The sequence below is a fragment of the Ovis aries genome, chromosome 24 (assembly GCF_016772045.2).
Source record: "Ovis aries strain OAR_USU_Benz2616 breed Rambouillet chromosome 24, ARS-UI_Ramb_v3.0, whole genome shotgun sequence".
Classification (NCBI taxonomy): Eukaryota; Metazoa; Chordata; class Mammalia; order Artiodactyla; family Bovidae; genus Ovis; species Ovis aries.
In genome coordinates, this window is record NC_056077.1 from 22,950,092 (window position 1) to 22,968,232 (window position 18,141).

The following is an 18,141-nucleotide window of genomic DNA, read 5'->3' on the forward strand; positions in this document are numbered from 1 at the left end:
TAGTGAAGGGACTATTAAAAGCATCCATAAAATTTGTTTAAAGGATATGAAGGAGGAGTAATTTAGATTGACCCTTAGGTTCTAGATTGAGTGGCTAAATACATCTTGAAAGTGAAAATGAAGTTGCTCAGTCGTGTCTGACTCTTTGCAACCCCATGGACTGCAGCCTACCACGCTCATCTGTCCGTGGGATTTTCCAGGCAAGAGTACTGGAGTGGGTTGCCATTTTCTTCTCCAGAGGATCTTCCCAACCCATGGATTGAACCTGCTTTCCCATATGGTAGGCAGATGCTTTACCGTCTGAGCCACCAGGGAATCTTAGGAGAAGTTTAACCAGGTTGGGGGATACACAGAAGGGGGAAAAGAAATATAGTTCAGTTGTGGACTACAGAGTTTGGGTTATGGTGAAGCCAGTAAACTGGAGAAGGACAGGGTACAGAGCACTGAGGATGAGTAAGTGATGAGATGAGTTGGTTTAATAACCCTTATTATTGGCCTTTGGTTACCCAGGAGTGAGGGGTAAAGATGCATTGGTAGTTGCTAGGTAAGGTTTGGGATGGTTTCTCGTATACAGAGTTTTGGCATTGGTGATGCCTTAGGCCTCTGTCAGAGGCCTGTTGGTATAGGACAGTTTTTGCAGTTGATCAGTCTTTGCTCAGGATTTGTTATGAAAAAAGTTGTATCTCTAAGTCTAAAGTTGGGAGGAAGGCTTATCATACTCTTGTTTGAAGGCCAATTACTTAACAAAAAGAGAGTCTTAAGAAACTTGAGATTTATTGAGAAAGATGCTAGGGTGCACTTTGTGTAGATCATTAGTTTGTCAAGCAACTGAGTGATGGCATTAGGCCATATTGATCCCTGCTTCTAGAGTTCAGTATTTAGCTGGTAAGTTTAGGATGTATGTGAAATGACAAGAGAAGAGGCCTTATTGTATAATGAAACAGGTTAATTTGGAATTTACTGTGATTACCGAGGAAATTCTAAGAAAGGGAGGAGTTACTCAAATGACTTATTTAAATATTCTGTTTTTTTGAAATTAAGGACTAGTTGATATACAGCATTTTAGTGTGTGCTAAGTCACTCAGTCATGTTAGACTCTTGTGACCCCATGGGCTGTATCCCACCAAATTCTCCTGTCCATGGAATTCTCCAGGCCTGAATGCTGGGAGTAGGTTGCCCTTTCCTCCTCTAGGGGACCTTTCTGAGCCAGGGGTCGAGCCCGAGTCTCTTAGGTCCCCCGCATTGGCAGGTGGGTTCTTTACCACTAGCGCCACTTGGTAACTATTTTAGTAGTTTCATGCATACAGCATAATAATTCAGTATTTGTGTCCATTCTGCAATGATCACCATAAGAAGTCTAGCTAGTCGTATTTTTTTTTCCTGTAATGAGAACTTTTAAGATTTTAGATACTATATTTTAAAAATATGTAATGTAAGTATAATTTTAAAGTTGCCGCATATTTAAATAATGACTCTAGTCGTTGAAGCTTACCTCTACATTCTTCATCCCCCAATCTGGATCACAAAGTCAGTGTCTTTAACGCACGAATGATGATTTTTGTGACATTTGGCCCCTCACAAAATCTGAAGCGACAGTTCTTCATGCTCTTCACTGCCGCATCTCTGCCTTGCAGTATGGTTCATGGCTCACCCCAGCTGTGTCCCACTGAAAACACCATCAGAGGCTTAGAGATGTGAGGAGGGTTTTTTTCCCTTTCATCAGATCTTCAGCTTTGATAGGGTATTGCTATGTATTCTGTATGCACAGTAGTACCTGGGGATTGAACATAATATAAAGAATATTTAATACTGCTAGTAAGTGTTAAGCTTAGTAGACTAAACTGGCACTGTAAATAAGACTGTTCTCTGAATTACACATAACTGGCTTACAACTGAATTTGAATACAACCCATTGGTGAAATGAGGACAGCTGGTGTTTCTGTAGGCTGTTACCAAATAGCTCTTTAAAAACAAAACAAAAGGAAAAATCTCCCAAGCTGGCACACTTACAGCCCATATGAAAGATCGTGAGTCACAGGAATTCTGCGTTTCCTTAAGCTTGTCTTTGGCTGTAGTAGGAGCCAGCAGGTGTATCCAGGTAGATGACAGACATCTCCATAAGTCAGGGAGATGAGCCCATTTATATAAATGTTGAAAACATGAATTCACTATGGTAAAAACAATCTGTCTGTTTTACGTAATCTGTGTACACTTTTTAAAAGACTATGTATTTTTGTTTCTGAAAAAGATTTCAGATACTATCTGTTTTAATTCAGTGAGTTTATGTGTAAGGAACCACAAGCATTAAAATGAGTTAAGTATCACAATCAGTGATGGAATAGGAATAGAATGGAGATCTTCTATTTCCCCCAGCTGGTGGTTTTCCAGAACTTGGTGCCACGGCTTTATCCTTTTGGTACAGAACATTATCTTGTACTTTTATTTTTTACCAACCAAAGGTGAACTTTAAAGCTGGAAATAATATGATAGTTTTTATATAGTATTTAATAAATCTTTATCCCGTGAATACAGAAAACAGATTTAACAGTTCCTAATTGCCACTGTGGCAATTTAAATTTAAAAGAATTTCAAATTCAGACCTCGAGTTAGTTTCTATTTTAGTTTCTATGTATGAGAAGCTAGATAACATAATTCCTTACATAAACAATCAGATAAAGCTCACTATACTGTTTATACTATGATAGTTTTTCTGATTTTGTCTATTAGTTAAGTATCAATTTAAATATTTTAAATTCCTCTATAAAATTTGTTTATACACAATTGCATGGTTTTTATTATATTTCAGTCCCAGTACATCTCTAGTTAATAACAGAAATCAATGACCAGATGATTTTTTTTAAGCCTTCTATTTCACATCAAAGAATTATGGCTATTTGCTTATCTTCTGATTCTAGGCTCAGAAAATAATTTGCTACAGCACAGGAATGTAGTTTCTGTGCTTAAGGGCAACAATAGTAGCAGTAGGTAGCTAGGATGAATTTCTCTCGTTTCTGGTTTTAGAAGAAATTTCTAGCAGGAATCTTGAGGGAAATGTAGTGAGAAGGAAAAAGGAGGATGAGAAACAGGTTAATTATAGAGGGATAATTTAGTATCAACTTTACTTTAAACATGTAATTATAGTTCCTAGAGAGCATATCATGGTTGAGGGTTGGAGGAGAGACGCACCAAAACAAATCGGGATGTTTTGGTTGAGAATGTGTAAAAGTCAGTGTTCATGAGTATTTTTGTTACTGTGTTAAAAGCTTGAAGGGATTTTTATAAAAGGCTTTGTGGATTTAATATACTCATTTTGAGTTTAAATGAGACATAAAGTGTAGAAAACTTCCAATTTCATTCCTCCTCTCTGGAAATTTTAGTATATACTAGTCATGTCTCCCAAAGGTCATTTTGTTCTGAGACTGGGAATCTATTTTAGGTGATTTGAAAGAGAGGGAAAAAAGCAAGACCTGGGAGCTGGGAGTGAGTTTGAGTCAGATCCCTTCCAAATGTGAGAGCACGGAGCCAGAGCATGGGCGAGTAGGGCCCGACGGCAGCCACGCTCGGTCCTATTTATTGCATGCTTTCTGTGTGCTTGGCACTGCCCCACGTGAGCTCTTCATATGAGTTCAGTCCTTTTAGACTAACAAGTCTGAGGTAGGTGTTTTTGTTCCTGTCTTATAGATGAGGAAACCAAGCTTTAGAGAAGTCAACTAATTTTGACCAGGGTTACCCTGTTCATGGTGAAGCCAGGAGTGGAAACAAGGCAGCTGGGCTTCAGACCCTGAGTTCTTAACCACTGAGGCGCACGTAAGGGTCGAGGAGCTGGGGCAAGTGGTGCAGAGCCTGACAGAAACAAAACAGCTGGCACGGCCCTGGCGTGTCTGCCACTGTCTTCCCTGAGACAGTGGTGCTAATTGCGGGATCGCAGCTCAGGTTTTTTTGTTTGTTTTTTAAGAAAACAATATTCAAAATAGAAATACTTTCGCTTCTCAGTTTGCTGAATCATTTAGTTCTGTTGTACAAGATCCACAATGATACCTCACATTTGAATAGTATTATTTATCCAGAAAAGATTTATGTTTCACTTGAGCCTCATGAGAGCCCTGGAAAGGTAAGCAGTACAGATTTTTTTTTTTTTCCCTCCTCATCCATTTGAGGGATTAGGAAACTTAGACCTAGATAGTTTAAATGACAAGGTCATTTCAAAATAAAAACAGATTGTTGAAGTTAATTTTAATATATATTATGTAACCCAATATATCCAAAATATTGCTATTTTAACTTGTAATCAGTATAAAATATTATCAACAGGATAATTTACCTTTTTAAAAAATGCTCACACTAACTCTATCTCAGTGGTCAGTAACCACCTAGGGATAGTCACCTCATTTTGAGCACTGCAGACAAACACTCTTAAAATCACTGACCCCCACTTGGAAAATTCTCTCTTTAATAGTTTGTGTAATATACAGGGTCTCTGGACCAACTCAGCACAAAAACCTGTTTGAATCATTCCATCTGCTCTTCATCAGGAGCTCTTGGGTTCTGGTAACTAACATTCTTTCACTGTATTAGCTGGTGTTCGATGGGCAGACTCCTTTGAGGGTCTCCTTGGTGCTGTTGTCTGTAGATGACACAATACTTGAATGAGGTTACCCACTGTTTGCAAGCAACGTGGAGGATTTTTTCCCCAAAGGAGCTGGCATAGTAGATAGCCTTTACATTGTAAGGCCTGGAAGAGCAATCCTGTATGTCTTGAGATTTAGTAATATGGTCATGGTTTCTATGTACTGTAGCCTAGTTTCCTTTGGAAATAAACCGTGGAAGAAACCAGGAGAGTTAAACAAAAAGACAGAAGTCCTCACAAAACGGCATACGAAGTCTGTTTTCAGTGCAGAATAATTTCTGTGTAATTTAGAAAATTATGTTTCAGAAAATTATGTTATCTTATTGTTTGGCATGATATTTATAATACTTGAAAGGATTCAGGTATTGAGTTCTATTTTTCCACTGCCAGATTTTAAAAAGAATTTCTCCCAGAAATAAATTAAGTGTTCAAGCTAGTTGACTGGTCTTTTGCCATTGTCCTTCCATCAATTTTTTTTTCTTTTAAATTTTAAATCCATATAAAGTAAAGATGGGCCTCCATTATTTTACTTGTTACTAGTGCTCTAAACTTGGTAAAGCATTTAAGTGCTTGGATTTACTCTCTGCCTTTCTGGCAAAGGTTCATGTCTGGTCTGGCTTCAGTATTGTAGTAATTGCCATACAGTGTTTCACCATGTAGTTCCATAATGATATAATTTTTAAAATGGTGTTTTGGCAACAGTTTACTATGATTAAGCAAAATGATTTATCCTGTCCTATGACAGTTTAATAAAAAGGCTTATTATCTTCATTTAGAAACAATTCCTGATTATTCAGTAACTAATTATTCAGTCTTCCCTCACCTCCCTGCCTATCTGCCTATCCTTGTATCTTTTTTTTTTTTTTTTTTTAGGATTCCCACGCAGTTGGACATAATCAAAAAGTCGATTTTCACTTGTGGCCTTTGTAATCAGTTCTTATCGAGGCCCTTGAAGTTTGAGCCAGGCACCTTCAGGCAGTCCTGCTGTGCTCAAGCCCCTCTCCTTGTTGTATCAGACACACTGCAAGTAAGGGCAGGCATGGGAAGCAGGGCCCATAGCCGTTTAGCTTCAGAACACAGTCATTTGAATTGAATCGTCAGATGTGTCAGAAGAGACAAATATGTTTCAAAATTTTCCCACCCCAAAATACCTAAAAGTTAGCTATGTTTAACTGCAGCAGCCTAAATTTGTTACTGGTTTGGCCAAAGAAGTTATATGCAGCTTTTCTTCCAGAAAACATGATTTATCTTTTATCATTTGAAATAAGAAAATTTGAAGCCTTTTAAACATATGCAGAATTCAGTAGATCCATTAAAGGTAAAGGTGACAGTTATATAAAAATAATTTTAAAACTAAATGATGAGAGAAGTGCAGTTCCATTTTTTATTATATACTGTCATAGAATGGTGTCTTCTCCACTTTGTGCCTAAAACATTTCAAGAATTTTTTTAAAATTAATAAACATTGTGTCAGGGACAATGGGGCACATCTATGGGAAAAGTATGCTTTCTTTGCATATCTTTTCCTATGCCATTCATCAAAATGATGGATTCCTTAGTTAATAAGAGTGTATATGTCTTATGTAATAGTAATGTATGAACATTTGATCATAACAATCCATTTCTTTCAGTTTCATATTTACATTGTTTTTTGTTTGTTTGTTTTTATTTTAGGCCACTGAACAAAAAATCAAAGGTACGTTGTTTAAAGCTATTTTTTATTATTTTTTTCATTAAAGCAAGGTTGTTGATATGCATTTTTATTCCTCTCCAGGATGGGAGAGAGAAGAGCGTGAAAGGAACAGAGGGGTGGGGGCAGACTTCTGCAGTGACATCACCTTGGAGTCACCTTTGGGGATTTATGGTTTATTGTAGTATATATTACCACTTTAAAAATACCCTGTCTCAAGACCTACCTTACAGCTATCTCCTTAATCACCACTTCCTAACATACTCCCTGGATTTGAGTGTTGAACATACGTACCTTTCCTTTAGTCTTCCGTCTGAAAGTTGTCTTGTCTGGAGCTCCCTCTAGGACTTTATTCCTTGTTCCGTGTGTACTGTTGTCTCCGACTCCTTCCTGTAGGCAGACAGTGACGTCCATTCTGTGTTATCACTGAGAATATTAGATGGCTAGCCTTATGGTCAGATTGAACAGCCCCCAGTACATGCCAAGCGAAAGACTTCAGGGTGGTGAGGAAACAGGAACCTGATTCCTCTCAGATCCTGAATCAGAATTTCTTCACCCTCCCAGAAGTTAGTGAAAGGTGTACAGCTGTCTGATGCTGGACTTAAGATTGTGAATTTTTACTTAAGCTATACCAAAAGTATAATCTCTGCATTTGACTGATATCTGCAGTCAGAACTGCCTGTTTCTGTTAGAGGTAAGGTGTTGGTTAAGGTCACATTTTCAGATGCAGTTGTTTGAGAGGGAACAGGAACAGTTAAGGAAGACCTTTTTTGAGGTTGTGAGTCTTAAAAGATGAGATAGCCAGTCAAGGAAAATAATGAAATGGCAGAGGGATCAGCGTGATTGAAGACACAGAGACAAGAAATAATGTGATGTTAATGTGTACTAGTGGTATTCCAAGAGCATTAAGTACCCAGTGATAAGTGGGCAAGGTTAAAGGATTTTTTTGAAGGAGGTTGGTAGGGGCCAAAGAGGGCCTTATGTGCTGAATGTACTAAAGGAGCTCCTGGAGGAAGAGCTTAAGAAGAGGGTGACATCATCATTTGTTTTTTCATTCTTCTTGTAAATCTATCAGTCACTTACATGGAAAGTTTGGTTGAAATATGGGCAGGAATTTGAAAGATGGTGCCAACAGAAGACACTGGGCAGAGGAGGCAGGTGAGCAAGAAGAGGGAACATTCAGAGAATGAGTGTAGGAATGTTAAAGTGAGACGGCAGAATATAGGCACGGAGGTGGGGGGAACGGGAAGCCTTGGTGCTTGATATTTACATGTAAAGGTCATGGTCACACGGTATGCTTTAGGAATATTTCTTTGTCAGTTGTGTCTAGTGTCACCAAAGAGGGAAGAGAAGGCATAGAGATAGTAATGGGGATTTGAACTGAGGTCTTGACAGTAGAGCTAGGGGATGGATGACAGATGTGTGAGATATAACTGATAGCATTGGCAGCTGGTGAGAGCAGAAGAGAACCCCAAGGTTATATTGTGGCCTTGAACCTGATGCCTAAGAAAGTTCCAGGGATGTGGGATGATGTAGGGAGTAGCATTGCCAAATTAATTAATTAACATGGGGAATTCCCTGGCTGCCCAGTGGATAGGACTCTATGCTTCCACTGCAGGGGCCACAGGTTCCATCCTTGGTCAGGGAACCAAGATCTCACAAGCCTCACAGTGTGGCCACAAGAAAAAAAAAAAAAATTTTTTTTTTTTAGTAGGAACATGACCAAATTAGTTTTCTTAAAACACTTTTCTTGCACCACTCCCTTGGATAGGAATGTTGAGTTGTGTTTGTTACTTTGCTTCAAAACCAAACTCCTGATTGACTTACAGGGCCCTCTTTAATCCGACCTCCCACAATCTAACCAGCTTGTTTCCCATCACTCCTTCATGTTTTTCAGATCCTTCTTATCTTTTTCTGTTCATTCCTGTTTCTGTTTCTTTTTGATCCCATTTCTCAGCCAAGGATGCCTTTCAGCTTTTCTAAACCTCTCAGAACTTATTTTCTGATGGATCCTTCCAACTGCCATTGATCCTTCCCTTTCTGATTTCTTAAGATGTTGTGACATGTATTAAACTCGGGGCACAAAGTTATATTCTGACCTTAGGTTTTTGACTGGTCCAGGGATATTTTTGTTTCTTTAAGCATGATCTTTGAGTGGCTGCTGTTCCAAACAGAAGTCATTTCTTTTACATGTACTACCATACATGAAACATGAACATATTTGAATCTTTTTAAAAAGAATTTTTTCCCACAATTCTGAAAATGTTAGGCTGAGTGTATGAAGGTCACTTCAAAATACTTTGTTGTTTTGCCAGCTGTTTTACTCACTTTATCCTTCTTTGGATGGCAGCTCCTTTCATACTTGGTCACACTTGCTCTGATTCATGAAAGTGTATCCATTTTCGTGGTATGTATAATATCTGTATGGTGTTTATGGTTTGGGGTTTTCAGTGATTAGATTACAAATTGAAGTCTTGTAATATGGGTTTGGCTCATACAGTTGATTTTTGCTAAGCTTAATTTTGGAATAATTTATGATTTACTGAAAAGTTGAAAAATAGTACAGAGAGTTCTCATATAGACCTCACCCAGTTCCCCATTATTAGCATCTTACATTTCTGTGGTACTTTTGTCAAAACTAAGAAACTGACATACGTTGATTGGCATTACTGAACTCCAGACTGTATTTCGATTTTACCATTTCTTATATTAACTTTTCTGTTCTACGACCCAGTGCAAAATAATTTGTTTAGCTGTCAGATCTCCCTGATCTCCTGTGGTCTCCACACAGTTGTTTTTATTGATATCCTTTAAATTTTTAATTGATTGCCAACATTTAAACCTCAGGAGAATTCACCTTAATTCAAGATTATAGTTTATACTGTCAGCATCATTTTTGTCTTTTTGTATAATAGAGTCTGTATAAAGCCCAAGTTTAGTTACATGTGGCTTTTAAGTACTTGAAATGTGGCTAATGCTTCTGGGGAACTGAATTTAAAATTTTATTGGACCACATAGCTCTAGAGCCTCCTTGTTTGTTGTTAGAGTCAAGATTTTAGTGCTCAGACTGAGCATAACTGATTAGGCCCGGCACTTCCTTTAGAAGTCTGCCTTAATGAGCTATTTCTTTTTCTAAGGCTACTGCCATTCCCAATTAAACAACACCTACCAGTGTTGCTATCATTCAGTGGTGAAACTGTATAAAAGCTGGATTTTTGTAAGGTGTCACGAATTCAGTTCTTGACCAGCTTTGTTATATGAAAACAATATGGTGTTTATTTCTTGGTGCAGTGAACTCATGGTTCATCTCATAGAAGTGTGGACTGTTATGAGTGACATAATGAAATTTTTGAAAATTTTATTCTTGTGACTTGAACTTTGAAAAACTACAAGGAGCATAAGTATTGGAATGTTTGAATATTTGAAGTTCCTTTTTAAAGTATGTATTTGAGTATCTCTTTGAAACAGCAGGGAAGTGAAGGGCTGAAAAAATTATGGTGCGATATAGGAATGGATGAATATCTTGTGGCCCTATACACTGTAAAGGCAAGGAAGAAGTGATTGGGAACTCTCTGAAGAATAAAAGTCATTTAAAAAAAAACTTTCCAGCTCTGACACTGGCTTGTTTTGGAAGCATACGAAGGATTGTACATTCCTTGCAAAAGAATAAGCACTGTTAATTTTTGTCAGCTGATAGTTATTTTTCTGTCTGTATATTATCATGCCTGGGCTTTCTTCAGGTGGTTTCATAAGCAAGCTAATTATAGAGAATGGTAATCCCTAGTGCTCCTAAAGGAGATCAGGGGAGCTTTCAGATGGAAGCAGGAACAGAGTCAAAGTTGGTACAGATTTTTTGTTTTCTGATGACCACATAGGGAAGCATAGTTTATTACTGCTGTTCTCTTTCTGGATTAATTTAAAACTGATGAGAAGTAAATCAACATTTAAAACATTTTTGTTTCTGCCACAATTAGAAACCATTATTTGTATTCAGTTCTAGTCTTTTCTGTTTTTCTGTCAAACACAATTTCATTACTTAAATCCATTGATCTAGGGTGTGATCGAAATGCTCAAGAGCTGTTAAATCAGCTGCCTGTCACCTCATATTGGAGACATCAAGATAGTTAACTCTGAGCACTTACTGTGGAGCATGCACCGTGCTTTACATTTACTTCATTTTATCAAGGTGAGCGTCCAAGTATTTAATCACTAATAGTGAATGGGCAGTGATTCAGAGCACTGTACTGCAGCAGGCCTAAAAGCTTGAGGTTGCTAAGAGTAAAACCAGCTCTTAGCTATTGAATTTTGGGAAATATGTGGGACCCAGGGAAGGGACCAGAGCAGCAGGCTGGGAACCATGAGACTTCACGCACTGGATATTTAAAAACTAATATGGGAAGAGGGTTTCCTCAGTGTGTACTAGTGCAGTGTAAGCCTGCATGTAATAATTTCAGTAGCCTTAGGAGAGTGGATAGCATCATCACTATTTGCAGATAAAATCGAGACTAAGGAAGTTTAAATCACTTGCCTGTTGGTTATGCAGCTGATTAACATCTGAGTAAGGATTGGACTACTAACCCTACTGGTGTCTGTGGCTTTGTTTTCTTTGAAAACTTCCCTGTGGTTGGTTACATGGAAGACAAAACAGGAGAGCTACACCATTGCCCATGCTTTAATAATATGCAACAAATGAGCTAAAGCAATGCGTCTTTTAAAAATATTACAGAAAGGTCTTTTAATAGTATACGAAAGTGTATATATATATATATATATATACATATTCCCATGTGTATATGGTATTTCCCATTTGAGCACAAAGAAGGAAATAAAAACTGTGTCACCAGCATATTTTTTTTGATTAGAAGGGTTTTGACAGCTTTGTGCTCTGTGAGGTAGTTGGCTTCCAAGAATTGTCAGCGTCTGTGAAATGTTTATCGTGGGCCACCCTGCTTCATGCACTGTTGTGGTCACTGCTGTGCATGAATAAAACAAACTCCCAAGTCCCTGTGCCCACTGTGTTGCCATGCTCATCCTTGTTTTGCTTTCAGTTCAGTTCAGTCGCTCAGTCGTGTCCAACTCTTTGCGACCCATGTTTTACTCTAGTAAAGGTAAATGTATTTACCTGTGATCTCAGCTTAGCACTCCATTTTCCCCGTAAAGTCCTAAGTTTCTTAATCGCAAAGCTTCCTACGATGATGAAATTCAGGAACTTTGGTGGCTTGATAAAAGGTCACTGTACTGCATAGATTTTCAGAGGAGAAAACTGAGGCCCAAAGAGTTTATGACTCGAAGCGCGTTGCCTGACCTTGTTCACATAATGGCACATGTAGAAAAGGACGCTTGTGGAGCTTTTATAGACAGAAGAGGCTGCTCTCGGCCCCAGATGACGGCCCCAGAGAGTCTGACCAGCCAGACTCTGAAGGGCTGCCCCCGCAGCGTCTGGGTCACCTGTTTCTGCCCCACAGGTTGTGAGGTCTCCTTTTAGAATCGGGGCTCAGTTCCGTGTGTTTCTCCACAGTGTGCATAGTACAGATACGACTTTTGTACTCCAGGTAGGCGTTAGGTAATATTTGGAAGACCAAGTTCTAATTCCAGATGTGCCGTGATAGTACTTTGGCTTTATGAGAAATTTTGAAGGCAAATGGGTGCTGACCTCTTTGAGGAAGCAGAGGTTCTTACTGATTAAGAATTTACTAATGGTGAATGTGTTTCTATGAAAATGTGTTTGAGCGGTATAACAGATAAGGTTTGTTAGCTGTGCGCTAACAGGAGGTGGGAAAAATGGCCTTTTACTTCATGGGAGCCAATAAAAACGATTAATTTAGGGGTCTATCAGTCACAATTTTTCCTTTTCTCCTATTAAGAAAGAAAAATGATTTATATAGATTTTTATACATGTAAATCTAAATTTATGTACTCAAGAGGTTATAAAGAATGCTAAGAACCTCCCCCCACACACTTTTTTTTTTCTAGGAAAGAACTATTTTATTTCTAGCGAATGTAGATGTGTTTGCTTATAAATAATAAATTATTAAAATATAAGTAGGAGTGATTTTGTGTATTTGGATGTCTGATGAGACTGGAGCAGGACAAAGGAGACGAAATGAATATGAGAAAAGTGGAGATTAATGTAGTTAACAAAGTAAACTATTGTTAGAAATGAGATTCAGAGACTGTTGAGCCTATAGTTGTTGGTGGCTGGTGGGAGCATCCTGGGTTTGTATCCTGAGCCCTGAGATATTATGCCTGGGCAACAATTAGATCTTCAGTTTCAAAGAAAACGAATTAGAAATCTTGTTTAAATTTTGGAGTAGAAATTGGGATGGATTAGCAAGAGTAGCTTAATCAGTTTATACTAAGTTTATAAGGGAAAACTCCAGACTAGGAAGAAACACATTGTATATGATAATTTCACTGTATATGGTAGTTCAGTGGTAAAGAATCCACTTGCCAGTGCAGGAGACACAGGTCCGATCCCTGGATAGGGAAAATTCCCTGGAGGAGGAAATGGCAACCCACTCCAGTATTCTGGGAAATCCCATCAGAGGAGCCTTGCTGGCTACAGTCTGTGGGGTTGCAAAGAGCTGAACACGACTTAGCGACAGAGCACCTTTAATAAGAATAGTAGCTGAGCTTCTGAATGCACACTAAGAGCTCGCTCTCAGTGCCAGTAGCCTTAGTGAGCGTGCACCTGATGAAACAATCCTTGAAGGGAGCATTTTGCAGGAAGCAAATAAGATAGTCTAATAAGGCAAACCTGGGATTTTTGCATAGACCAAGCATAGTGGTTAAAAGTCCATTCTTCTGAGTCAGATAAACTTTGATTTGAATCCTGCCTTTGTAGTTCTTATCTCTGTGACCTTGAGCCAAGTACTGTAACCTCTAAACTTGGGTTTGACTCTGTTAAAAGGAGATTATCTAAGCTACTTAATGTGGGAATGAAATGATATATAGAACATAAATCACAGGACCTGGAGGGTAGTTTATGCTGAGTATGTAATAGATAACTTATTATTAATATAAACACTGGTTAGAAATTTTTGATCTGTAGCTTTTAAGATGAAAATGTATACCACAAGGAACATTGGTTTGGAGGTCAGATTTGGTTTTAAATTTTAGCTCCACCATTTACTAGATGTTTAATCATGGGCAGCCTTCTTCTGAGCCTTAGTTGCCTTACTGGTAAAATTGAGGTAATAATTCAAATGCGTAGAATCATGTGAGGATGAAGGGATATTAAATTGCATGGTTCCAGCTGATACTTGGTAAGTTTTAACTTCACAGCTATGGTTTTGCAGTATCTTAGCAACCTTTGAGTCCCTTGAAACATCATACTAGTAGTTTCCCCAGTCGTTTCAGAGTTCCTCCTCACCCAGACGATGACTTGCTTTTTCCTCTCATTAAAGGAGAACCCAGCCCAACATGGGTGAATCACAGTAGTGTTTCTGCAATAGTGCAAGGAATATGAGGGTGGGATACTATGATCTTTATAAGTTTGTCAGGCTAAAATTGATATTTTATTGCTTTGGTTTAAATATAAATCAGTTTGTTTATTGGTAAAATGGAGTGTTATATGTTAGTATTTGTACTTTTTTGCTCTAAAAAATTATCCATTCTTCTCTACCCATTTACTTTTTGAGCTAAGAGCTTTTGTTTTCTATTTATGTGAGCTCTCTGTATAATAAGCTCATTAACATTCCATTTGATGTATTTGATGAAAAAAATTCTAAAATTATGGACTGTATCATATGTTTTAGGTTGTTCTGAGGATGAGATTCCAGGGAGAAATATCTAAACATCATAAGCCCCTGAGGGCTTATGTGTGTTTAAAAACAACAGCATTGTATAGTATTAACTGCTTAATTTTTCTGAACTTCATTTTTATATATGTGGGAGTGTTTTTTCTAATTAAAAAATCATTTCTTCATCCTGTATTTCTTAAATAGTTTGTATCTTCAGTGATTATGACAGTTCCACTGCTATACAAATTTTGTGAACTTTTTTTTTTCAGTATGTTTGGGACTTCTGTTATTCCTATTACTGACTTCTAATTGAGTTTTTAGGTATTACCCTTTTTTTTCCCCTTTGGAGGCACAAACGGAAGTCAAAAGTTCTGTAAATGTTGCTACAGTATCTAGTAGAACGGTTTTCCAAGTTTACTCAGATATGAGAACCAGGTGGTACATTTTTTTTAATGCAGGTTCTGATTTAGTGAATCTCTGAGGCTCGAAGAACCTGGTTTTGGTTTGATTTGGTTTGTGTGGGTTTTGTTTTTAAACACATTTCCCCATTCCCCATAGCACTTTTAATTAAATTTGGGGGTCACTTCTAGAATTGTTAGTTATGAAGAAGAGACTCGAGGGCAGTAAATCTTTTTTAAATTTTTATTTTGTATTGGAGTATGGTTGATTTACAGTGTTGTGGTAGTTTTAGGTGTACAGCAAAGTGAATCAGTTGCATGTATATTTATATCCATTCTTTCATATTCTTTTCTCATTTACGTTATTATTGAATATTGAGTAGAGTTCCCTTTGTAAAAAAATACTGTAGGCAATTTTTTTTCTTTTTTTAAGCATGAGCCTCTGCCTGAAAAATAAATCTTTTATCTTCCCACTTCTCTGCATCTCACACATTCGGGCAAGATTTGATGGAGAGATTAATCACAGATCTTGGGACTACCATATTGTGAATGTTGTGTGGGTATTCTCTAGCTCTTAAAGATCTGTGCTTTAGAACAGCTGTACCTTCCTTTGGTGTTTTGCTGAAGAACAGAATTTGTTAATAGGGTGATTTCATCCAGAAATTCATTAATGACGCTTGGCAGAGTAATTTATTCAGTCATCAAAACCTGGAGGATTGCAGAAGGACAAATCAGTTCCGTTTCTCTTTGTGTCGGTGATTTAAGGTGGGAGATTTGGGGTAGGAAGATGAGAGCTCTTTGAAGCAGCAGGGCTAAGACCAGGAAAATTTCTGATTGCTCTGGGATGTTGAAATGAATGAAGACTAAGGGAATTCAGGCATTCCCTGGTGATCCGGTGGTTAGGACTCAATTTGCACTTCGGGGGCATGGGTTTGAACCCTGTTTGAGGAGCTAAGACACCACACGCCCCTTGGCATGGCCAAAAAAAGAAAAAAACACCTCAGTGAGTTCAATTTCATGTTTGTTTTAAATTTGGGATCTAATTTGAAGCGATTGTTTATATCTTGCTGTTTGGTATTTTTTTCTGAGGAACCTTTAAACAAATGCTGAGATTTGGGACCTCTCTTGTGGTCCAGCAGTTAAGGCTCCACACTCCCGATGTAGGGGACAAGGGTTCGACCTCTGGTCGAGGAACTAAGATCCCACGTGGCAAAAAAAGAACAATAAATTAAGATTTGCTTGTACCTGTATAAAACATAAATACAGTTTATTATGTTTAACGTTAGTTTTTAAGTCTTATTTTTCAAGTTCTCAAATGGCCATCCAGCTCAACTTGTTAAGGATTAGCAGAAGTTAATGGATTGACAGGCATTTAGCTATTTTGCAGATTGGCTGAACGTGAACGTGAAGTCGCTCAGTCGTGTCCGACTCTGTGACCCCATGGACTGCCAGGCTCCTCTGTCCATGGGATTTTCCAGGCAGTATTACTGGAGTGGGTTGCCATTTCCTTCTCCAAGGGATCTTCCAACCCAGGAATCGAACCCGGGTCTCCCGCATTGTAGACAGATGCTTTACCGTCTGAGCCACCTGGCACTTAAAACTGCAGCCATTTATCCACAATGAAGATTTTAGCAGTGCATCTTTGTGTATCAACTGAAAAGCCAGAGTTCCCCCTCTGTGCCTTTCAGCGTTCTAAAACTGACAGGTTAGTAAAGGACAAAGAACATATATTATACAGGGGAAGTATAATCAGTATTGTTAAATCATCCAGTATGCTTATTAATGATAGCAGAAATGATTTTTATAGTAGTACAGTGTTTGGCTATGTTTTTAATAAATTTGATTTATAAGCTCATTATAATTGAATAGAATTGCTCTTCACATTTTCAGCTAGCTGCTTCTTTCCCTTCCCCCCTCACACTTAAAATATAAGAAGATGGAATTCAAGTTATTGGGCCGCATATATAGGGAGAGTTGGCAAGCATTATTTCTGTAGCAGTAAAGTGACATTATGCCTTTCCTCCATTTTCTTCTGAACGCTGCAGAGTGGGGAAGCAACAAAAGTTGGAAACACCTATCTTTGGAATTTCTTGATATACAGAATTTTCTAATCTGCTGTGAAGTTTTTATCAGGTTTGTGCTTTGTGAAACTCTTGACTGCAAATGGATAATGTTGCTGTTTTCATCAGGAAAGCTGAAATAATTGATTTTTTATTTTATTGCCCATACTTGTTTTCACTTCCTTTGAATGTGAGGCAGATTCTTTAAAGTGAATGTTATTGGAAGCTACCTTATTGTTTTAGTACAACAACTAGAATAATTAATTTGAAAATTTAGGCTTAAAGAGATTATAGTTATATATTAGAAACATTAATAATAAGGGAGAAAGATAAATACTGTACATGGTATTGCCTGATAACCAGTAAAGTTTAAATATACTAGTTTGTTACACGTTAACTATTCTTCCCAAAGTTATTTTATTTTGTGACTCTTAAGAGCATAAAATAATTCCCTGTAATAAAGGTTTTAAGGACTGTTAATTAATCTATAGATGACACAAACTTTTTTAAAATACTTGAACAATTTTGTTTTCTAACTGACCAGCTTTCATTGGTAAATGCCATCTTGCCTTCAAAGAGGTTGACTTATGTTTTTCCCATATAATGATACATACTAAGATTGGAAATAGTAATTCTAGGTTAATGTAAGTTTGCCCAAGCACTCTATATTTTATAGATGCTTAGTAATTTTAACTATTTTAGTCCTTTAAATAATTCAAATGCAAATCTGTATGTGGTTTTTTATTTTCCAGACATCCATTTAATACTTTTTTCTGTTAAAGTGAAACCATGTCTTAAAATGGCAGTTTGTATACTATGGTTATTATTTATGCTTGTACTTTTAGAAAATTTGCATTGTAGCCAATAGGAAAACTATTATGCAAAGCTGATTTGTAAACTTCAAAAGGATAATAAAGGAAGATCTTGAGGCATTAAGATGTATTAATTGATGTTTTGGGGAGTTCAGTAGTAATACAAGATGATTGATGGCTGGTTTATATTTAAACTGTTCTTAAATTTGTAGATAGCTGAAGAAAAGTTCATTTTAATTTTTTTCTGAAATGTATTAAAATGTTAGCAAATTTTTTAAATGTTATTTTAAAGAAGCAAATATTCATATAAGATCATTTCAATCATTAAGGAATAAGAGAACATAACAACTTGTTTTTACAAATTTAGAGCTTGGTATATTTAGAACTTTGGATATTAAATTGTTTATTTATTGGTTTTTTATTTGAATGTAAGACTAATGCTGTGGGTTTTTCTTTTTTTCCAATTAGTAGATTTTTTTTTAAGCAACAGTTTAAGGTTTACAGAATGAAACGATGTTTTTACATTAAGAAATGCCAGAAAATTAGGGAAAAAGTAGAAAAAAGCAAAAGTTAATAATTTAATTGTGATATTGTTTCACAGAGTCTTGATTTGGAATACAGTGCAGGAAGATGTGGATTTAAATTCTTTCTTGAGTAATTTTTCCATTTTCAAAAATTAACATGCTTGCTTATTTCTGGGCCAATTCAAATTTTGCTTATCTCCTTTAAACTACAGAAGACAAATTGGGTCATGGTATGGCCGAAAAAGAAGTAAAAGTGAAAAATGGCAGTGAATATGTTGTATACTAGCT

General features: G+C 37.2%; 1 protein-coding gene across 11 annotated transcripts in view; it reads left to right on the plus strand.

Moving 5' to 3' along the window:
• The window catches only part of TNRC6A (trinucleotide repeat containing adaptor 6A), a 224,545-nt gene that overhangs the window by 155,107 nt on the left and 51,297 nt on the right, over positions 1–18,141 (plus strand). For 8 of the 11 annotated variants that reach the window (XM_027961153.3, XM_060406202.1, XM_027961152.3 and 5 more), the window contains exon 4: positions 6,302–6,323. The exons of the other annotated variants lie outside the window; for them this stretch is intronic. In XM_027961153.3, coding sequence (XP_027816954.1) covers positions 6,302–6,323 — 22 coding nt within the window. The remainder of the gene's footprint in view (positions 1–6,301; positions 6,324–18,141) is intronic. 11 annotated transcript variants of the gene reach the window in all.